This window comes from Babylonia areolata, chromosome 12 (genome assembly GCF_041734735.1).
Source record: "Babylonia areolata isolate BAREFJ2019XMU chromosome 12, ASM4173473v1, whole genome shotgun sequence".
Classification (NCBI taxonomy): Eukaryota; Metazoa; Mollusca; class Gastropoda; order Neogastropoda; family Buccinidae; genus Babylonia; species Babylonia areolata.
Genome location: NC_134887.1, coordinates 38,937,878 through 38,946,838, shown reverse-complemented (window position 1 = coordinate 38,946,838; position 8,961 = coordinate 38,937,878). Strand labels below are relative to the sequence as shown.

The 8,961-nt window shown below is 42.9% G+C and overlaps 1 protein-coding gene across 1 annotated transcript in view; it reads right to left on the bottom strand.

Moving 5' to 3' along the window:
- Positions 1-2,798: 2,798 nt before the first annotated feature.
- Positions 2,799-8,961, bottom strand: part of LOC143288192 (protein phosphatase 1F-like) — a 43,679-nt gene continuing 37,516 nt past the window's right edge. The window contains exons 5-7 of the mRNA XM_076596515.1: positions 8,543-8,686; positions 5,613-5,709; positions 2,799-3,438 (exon numbers count right to left, since the gene is read on the bottom strand). Of these exons, the coding sequence (XP_076452630.1) occupies positions 2,912-3,438; positions 5,613-5,709; positions 8,543-8,686 (768 nt within the window). The 3' untranslated portion in view covers positions 2,799-2,911. The remainder of the gene's footprint in view (positions 3,439-5,612; positions 5,710-8,542; positions 8,687-8,961) is intronic.

The following is an 8,961-nucleotide window of genomic DNA, read 5'->3' as shown; positions in this document are numbered from 1 at the left end:
ACTAGTCTATCGCTAGTATCAGTACATGTGACACATTCAGGACACAAGCACAAAAACAAGAACTGCTGCCAACGGGCTCACACACACACACACACACACATAAACACACACACAACACACACACACACAGACTCAAGACACAGCTCTCCCACCACAATCTTTTGTTGTTTTTTTTCAGTTCGAAACTGAAATCAGTTTTGTTCTTTCTCTTCCAGTTTCAGAGGTGGAAAAGAAAAAAACAAAGATTTTCATCTTAAAATGCATAACTAAACTTTTTTCTCTTCAGCAGGTGAAATAAAAACAAACAAACAAACAAACAAACAAAACAACAAATTCCAATGCACAGTTACACAAACGAATGTTAAATCTTCTCTTGGTAGGTGAGTCTATAAATGCAAAATGAATATCAAGTACAAGGCATGTCAATTCAAAAGAAGAAGAAGAAGAAAAAAAAAAAAGTTTCACCAAATCTAGATCCAAGATACTTATTTAAACGAAGTGCACTGAACACCGTGACCCCAGAAACGTCAATAAATAGACGTTTTTCGCTTTCATCTTGCCGCTCTCACCCTTCTCATCATTTTCAAATTTAAAAGATCCACAATTTAATGATTCAATCATAACATTCATTACTTTTTTCTTCTTCTTTTTTTTTATATATACTTTTTTGTTATATAGTATTAAGTATATATAGACATGATATCCATGGTTTACAAAGCTAGTGTTTCTTGCCATCAATCACCAGAAAAATATCCAATTAGCAAATGGGAAAACAGTGCATTGTGTGAGTACAGTCAGATGAGGTAGTCTCTGAAGTTAATGGTGTTATTCATGAGTGATCTTAGAATGACATCATTCCAGTATGATGTTGCTTGATTCCAGAATGTCATTCAATTGAAGGATGATGCTGACATTAAGAATGATGTCACTCAAGAATGATGTCACATGATTCAAGAATGAAGTCATTCATGAGTGATGTCACTCTAGGATGTCAAACATCACTCAAAAATCATGTCAACTGATCAAAAAGGATGTCACTCAAGAATGATGTTATTCAATCAAGAATGTCACTCTAGAATGATGTCATTTGATCAAGAATGATGTCACTCAAAACATGATGTCACTTGATCAAGAACTATGTCACTCAAGAATGATGTTATTCAATCAAGAATGTCACCCTAGAATGATGTCATTTGATCAAGAATGTCATTCCAGAATGATGTTAGCAAAGGATCACCCATCTGAAGGGAATCCCGGCATATCAATCATGCAGTGACAACTGCTTTTACCTGGAACAAAATAAACTGAAGCACAAATCAGGTCTTCCAGAATTCTCTTTTTGCTTAGGCTGGGTAAAAAAAAAAATTTAAAAAAAAAGAAAAGAAAAGAAAAAAAAGCATAATTTTGCTTTGACTCATGACAGCCAACCTCCTTTGTTTAGGAAAAAAAACACAAAAAAAACACACACACACAAAAAAGCAACCCTTTGTTTTTGTTCTTGCTAAATGAAATAAAGATCCATTCTCTGTTGTTCCAAACTGGAAAACAAAGAACCACTTTTGCCTTTTGTGAAAACTTCAGAAGAAAATTCAAGCTTTCTTTTCTTATTCAAAAGATCACCCTTGTTTTTTTTTCAATCAAAAATGTTTTTTTTCCTTCACGTTCCTCCTCAAAAGAAAGATCAACCTTCATTTCATTCTTACTGAAAGCATACAAAAAAACCCTAAAAAAAAAACAACCCACTGATCTGTTTTCATTCAATGTTTAAAACAAAACAACTTTCCCCCTACTCTTGTTCTAAGCAGACACAATGTTTTTTGGGGTTTTGTTTTTGCTTTTATATATATATATATATATATATATATATATATATATATATATATATATATATATATGTATGTATAAAACCCAACAAAATAATCCCAAGCAAAATATAAAGGATAATCTGTTCCTATTCTGAGCAAAAAACAACAACAACAAAAAAACACAAACAAAAACCAACAATTCTGTTCTCACTAAAAACATTGAAACTCTTTTCCATCACTGTATAAAAATTAAAAAAAACATAAACAAAGTGAAAGGGCAACCAGTTTATATTCTAGTTCAAATGAGAGGCAACTTTATCTTCCAAAAAAGGCAAAAGAGAATTCTGTCAATTTTGTTTTTAAAAAAGAACTTTTCAATTTCCGTCATTACCTTTTCAGCCTCCGGACGACAATGAACAGCCTTTGACCTGTTCTCACAGGTTTGTCTTCAGAGAAGGCAAGTGAGATTAAGAAAAGAAAAAAAGTTCTAGAAAACTTTCAATTTATCAATTTTAACCCTCTCTAACCCCATGAAACAGGTTTACCCTGTTCTTACACACAGACACCAAAAAAAAAACCCCCCCGAACATCCAAAGCAAACTGTAGTTGATGAAAGTGAGAGATGCAACTGTTGAGCAGTCTCTCTCTCTTCCCCTGTGTCTGTCTCTCTCTCACGATGCGGCCGTCTCTCTGGAAGCGATCCCAGCTGGGTGCCTTGGTCCCATCAGGTGCTGCCTGTGGAGAGACAAGGGATCGACACTTCTGTGTGTGCAGTACGTGTGTGTGTGTGTCGGGTGGGGGCAGGGGTGCGGGGGGCGGGTCTTCTCCAACGCATGCCAATCTGCTGGCTATCCATCCATCCATCCATCCAGTGACTAGTTCTCAACACCTCTCCTTGCTCTCTCTCCCTCCCTCCCGGCCTCCATCCAAGAGAAGTTTTTTTAACTGCTGCCTGTGGAATCCAGTCCTGAGAGATCTTAGGCCAAGAAAAAAAGCCCTGGTCTGCGTTTTCTCGTGGGGTGGGGTTTGGGGGAGGGGGGAAAAAAAACCGTTCTTCCTCCTCCTCTTCCATAACCAGCCGTCATCACTTTGCCAAGGACCTGTTCCTATGTGAAGCCGTCCACACCGTCCGACGACACCTCCTTCACACTGCTGTTTAGCGTCAACCGGGAAATGTTGGTCGGGTCAGAGGAGGAGGAGGGGGCACAGGTCAGCGAAGGGGGGTGGGCAACAGCGCTGCTGCTGTCGCCGCCAGCCCCCGACCCCTGCTGACCCCCTCCCACCAGGGGAGGGGAGGAGTGCTCTCCGTTCTCCCGCAGGCCAAACTGGAAGCCGGCGGTCACGGGCGGCGGCCCCGCAGGCCGGGCCACGTCCCTGCGCAGGAAGACCACGACGCAGGAGATGTTGTCCCCCGACCCCTTGTCCTTGGCACAGGTCACCAGGTGGCGGGCCACGTGGCGGTGACCCTCGGGGTGGAGGGTGAGGTAGGAGTGTACCAGCCCCGGGATGTCCACGGGGGCCAGCACGTCCCACACCCCGTCACAGCCCAGCACCAGGTAGTCCTCCGTGCCCGTCCGCTCGAAGCTGGTGGTGTCTGCGTCGCTGCACAGGAAGGGCTTCTCGTGGATGTCTCCTGCAAAACAGGCAAATGGCGGGTGGCGTTTTAGCAATGGCTGCCGCTTTACATTGTGTTCTGTTTTTCTTGTTGTTTCTTCTTTTTTTTAACACTATTATTCTGCCCAAGCCTTTTTGGTTGAGTTGCCTGCCTCTGCCGAAGTAATTTTTTTTTACCAATGAGCTGACGCGAGAGGGTATGGTCAGAAAAATGCTCATAAATTCTCTAAAATATTATTGGATTTTGATAAAATTTGGCATTGTTGTTCCAAAATAACTATGGTATTGAAGCCTTTAAAGGCGGGAAATTTATAACTAGTCATTACAAATTATTGCTAAAATGAAAGAAATCAGAATAATCACGCATAAAACATGCTTCTTTGCGCAATACATCACAACAGATCTAAAGACAACATGCTTCACCTTCCTCTGCACTCAGTTCAACGAAATTATCGCTGTTTTCCTCCTCTACTTCATTTTCCGCTCACCATTCTCCTCCTCACTGTAGGAGTCCATCATGATTTCGTAGACAGCCTCTCAATTTTCATTGAAAATTCATCTTTTTTGGCTCCAAAATCACCCACGCGAAACTTGAATTTCCCTTTGTTCGTATTCTCCCCGTTTGGTTTGAGTACGAGTTTCTTCCCTTTATACCGCTACCTAAACTGAAAGTAGACCTGACGAACGACAAAACTATGTCCGCAGGTGACAAACGCAGATCTGTACGGGCATAGGTTTGACGTCTGCAGGCAGAAATGTGTTAACCCTCTTGCATTCAGGATTCTCTGTGGAGATAAACTGACTGTAGGTTTTAGGAAGGGCTTCATATGGATGTCTCCTGTGAACAGGCAATGCCTAGCGGGGTTTGAGCAATGGCTGCTGCTTTTCACTGAGCACTGCTGTAGTTGTTGTTTTTGGGTTTTCTGAACTCTCATGCATTCAGGATTCTCTGCGGAGATAAACTTCCTAAATATGTTAGGAAGGGCTTCTTGTGGATGTCTCCTGTAAACAAGCAAATGCCTGGGGTTGTTGGGGGTTTAGCAATGGCTGCTACTTTTCACTGCGCGCTGTTTTCAACCCTGTTGCAGTCACAATGCTCTTTCAAGTCTGAAGTTATGAAGGTATGTAGTAGTTCAAACTTAACAAAAGACACAGTGAATGTTTGAGAAAGAAACTGTGAGGAGCAGAAAAATAGTGGAAAGCAAAAGCAACTAAAACAGTGTGTGTTGTGGAGGCAAAGGAGGGTGGGTTGGGATAAGTCAGTCAGTTCAGTTATGCCCATCACTCCCCCCCCGGAGCATAGGCCGCTCACAACAGTCCGCCAGAGTCCTCTGTCCTGGGCTGCCCTTTCTAACTGTCTCCAGGTGTGCCCCATCTTCTTGGTGTCTGCCTCGAGGTCAGTTGTTGGCGTTTCTGTAGCAAGCTGGTTTTTTACAGGGTAGGGTTGCTAGCCCCTCGCCCAACCCTCCTCACTTTTTCATCTGGACTTGGGACCGGCATAGGCAGAGTTGGGTTGGGATAAGTGGCTGGAGGATAACAACACTTAACCCTTTCACTGCCAAGCTCGCATTTATGCACAGGTGTGGTAGAGGACCCATGTCACTGAAAGGTGACCATTTATTAGTCAGCTATCTATGAACCTACTGCTCTTAATGTTCGGTGGTAGGATAGGTCATATTTTCAATACATTGCAGGGGAAATCCCCAGCTATTCTTAGCCATGGTCTTTTCTGTGTTTATACCACAAGGGAATTTTGTACTCTAAATTGACTGGCGGTGAAAGAGTTAAACGGCGCACAAGATGGGACAAAGGAAAACAACGGACAAATCATTTTAACCGTGTGGTTGTATGTTGCATTATCAGCTCAAGTCCCAGTAAATACTGCCCCCACCCCAAACACTTTTGCGCATATAAACCCAAATTTCGTTTTGCACTGGTGATACATTTTCTCCTCTCCGCCACACCGCCTTTTCATCTCTTATTTGTCAGCTGTGCTGTTTCTTACATTTCTTTTGTTTATAATTCATGTTCACAATGTATAAACTTCTACCTGCAGACACATCCGTCGCATATTTAGTGTTCACCCTAAATTCTACATTACCACATGGCTTGCTGTAAGACTTTCTTGTGGCCCTCTTGAAATCGTTGTGTTTGTTGTGTGACACTTTCAAATAAAACACTGCTCAAACCGACCTATCGCCCGAGAGACGGCGACGCTACCGTTGACTCTCCACACACCGAAGGCGTTGGTGACGAACCCACCCAGTTCCTCAATCCGTCTCTTCTCATCCTGAAAAAAACAAAACAGAAAGGCGTAAGAAAGTTTTTATTTTGTCAGGAAGCTGACTGACTCACATCAACAAGTCAATCAGCCACATGAATACAAAGACAAATTTTCAGTTAACTGGGACAAACTTCTGTGACCAGGAGCCAGTTGCATTGCTCGGACGGAAGAGCCTAATATGGTCGTAACCCGCTACTAACTGTGTGTAGTATGGAACTGACCAATGGCGTAGTTTGGTCAACGTAGGCATTTAGTCATGTGTAACTGTCAAAAAGTTAGAACCAAGCAATGTAACTGGCTCCAGGACCTGTTGTCAGGGTCAGTCATCCATGTCCAGATGAATCTCTCCTACATCATGAGAAAGAAACATGGCATAGCTGAAAACTATGTCATGACAATAATCACGGCTTAACAGCCAGGATGGTTCTTCAAACATCATTGCCATCATGATAGTGATGATGGTGTGTGTGTGTGTGCACGTGCACATGTGCATGTATGTGTGTGTGTGTGTGTGTGTGTGTGTGTGTGTGTGTGTGTGTGTGTGCACGTGCACATGTATGTGTGTGTGTGTGTGTGCGCGCGCGCAACAAGCAAATGTATTTGCAAGATGACACACTGACAACAATAATTACAATGCATTAATACTCAATTCCAGAAATGTGAGATAATTCTACCCAGTTTAATAATAATCACACAAAGAGAACAATTATACAGTGCACACTTGTTCCAGGAAATGTAAGGTTTATTCCATCCAATTCAACACAAATCATATGCATGGATTTTTGCTAAACAACACCATTTTGACCAACCGTGTCTGCAAGTGACTTGGGAATTTCCTACTGCCTTTGAGTCATACATTGCAGACCGTACATGTCCAAGGGATGTAATCCATCTTCAAACATTCTAGAAGACAGGAAGAAACAAAGTAGGTTGTTCCCCTTTCACTATCAACTGTGAATTGCTGATGAAAACTGGACGTAGGCGGACAACAGTGCAACAAAAGGGACCTAAGTCTCACTTCCAAAGGCAGGCAAGGGCTTAAAAAAGTGACCCAAATTTGGTAGGGTCACACATACCCATACAGGCTCAACACCGGACACAGCCAATGTAGATGAACATAGCAGCGTGCGATTTCATTCAGAACTCTCGCTCTCTGACAGGAACAACAGCCGAGTGGTTAAAGCATCAAGACTTTCTTTTTTTTTCTTTTTTTCTTTGGGGGGGGGTCGACAGCTACGCGGTCAGGGTCGAAGTCCGAGGGATGCCACAAACTCGGACATCCGGCGAAGATCAGCTACCGTGCCCAAGAGCTTGGTGTTGAGGGCAGCACCCCCAGGCCAGGACTGCTGCCGCATCTTCTCATACAGGGGGCAGTCTTGGAGAATATGGGATGGGGTCTGGTCAGCCTGGCCGCAATCACATAGGGATGTGGCTGCCACTCCAATCCTCTTCAGGTGTGCTCGGAGGCCGCAGTGTCCCGTGTCTACGACACGTGGCTACGCAGTCAAGACTTTCAACACGAGGGTCCCAGGTTAGAATCCCAATCACGGCACCTGGTGGGCAAAGGGTGGAGATGTTTTCATACCTCCCAGGTCAACAGATGTGCAGACCTGCTAGTGCCTGAACCCCATTTGTGTGAACACAACGCAGAAGATCAAATATTCATGTTGAAGACCCTGTAATCCATGTCAGCGTTCAGTGGGTTATGGAAACAAGAACATGCCTGGCATGCACCCCAACCCCTCCCCCCCGAAAGTGGAATAAAACTGACTACATGGCGGGGTAAAAACGCCCCCCCCTCCCCCCCGAAAGTGGAGTAAAACTGACTACATGGCGGGGTAAAAACGGCCCCCCCTCCCCCCCGAAAGTGGAATAAAACTGACTACATGGCGGGGTAAAAACGGCCATACATGTAAAAGCCCACTCATGTATACGAGTGAAAGTAGGAGTCACAGCCCATGAACAAACAACAACAAGAGAGGCAAGGCCTTCAAGACTCACTTGTGATACACATAAAAAAAAACCCAAGCTTTTTATGTATTGAGCATAATTTCAAAATGTAATGTTTAAGATGAGAAAGATCAGTTTAAAGCAAATTAAGTCCCCTAGCATTAATTACAGAGTAATTTCCCTTTTTTACTGTCTGCACCAAAACGTTTGCAAAATAAATAAAACTTCCATGCTTAGCAAAAGAAGTTCCTGTTTGAACAAAAAATGATAATAATGACTGCTCTTGTTGTTGGGTCAAAATATCAGATCAAAGTGCCAAGTTTAGAGAACACAAAAATTATAAATATAACAGTAAATGCAGTTTGCATATAATTAGGCTTCATTTTTTATTTTTTTGTGCCCATCCCAGAGGTGCAATATTGTTTTAAACAAGATGATTGGAAAGAACTGAATTTTTCCTATTTTTATGCCTAATTTGGTGTCAACTGACAAAGTATTTGCAGAGAAAATGTCAATGTTAAAGTTTACCACAGACACACACACAGACACACACACAGACAACCGAACACCGGGTTAAAACACAGACTCACTTTGTTTACACAAGTGAGTCAAAAACTCTTAACTCTCTCCATACGAACGGCGAAAGAGACGACGTTAACAGCGTTTCATCCCAATTACCATCATCAAAATACTGCAAGCGGAATACTCTTATACTGAAGAGGTGAATGTTGACAAAGAATACCACAGTTCTGACGACGGAAGCTAAAGGTTGGGTCATTGAGACACCCACTGGACATCCGAGGGGTCTGTGTAGAGGAGAAGAGAGGACTGGCCGTACTGAGTGAGTTAAAACTAAAATAAGACATGCATCCCAAAAGACGCCGGTCACCTCTCTGTTGGGTTTGTGTGGAGCCATGAGAGTGACGGCCCGCCCCTCCTGAACCAACATCACCTGCGAGTCCCCCAGCCACGAGATGTAGCAGTGCTCTCCCCTCAGCAGCACGCTCACCCCTGTGGACCCACTGCGCAGCTTCTGCAAGACATCAACACACACACAGAATTCACTGGTGGTGGTGCGGGTGTGTGCTGATTATCTGGTTGTGGTTTTCCGCAATTCATCTTTATTCTTATCTGTCTATTATAATCAATGTGCAGTATAGTAGGCTATGCTTATAATTATATTCAAATAATGTTTCTTAATTCTTTCTGTTTTTACATTAAGAATACTAGTTATTACCTGCAGTGTGTGGATGTATGTATGAAACGGTGTATGTGATATTTTTTACATTTGTATCTTTGTAATATTCG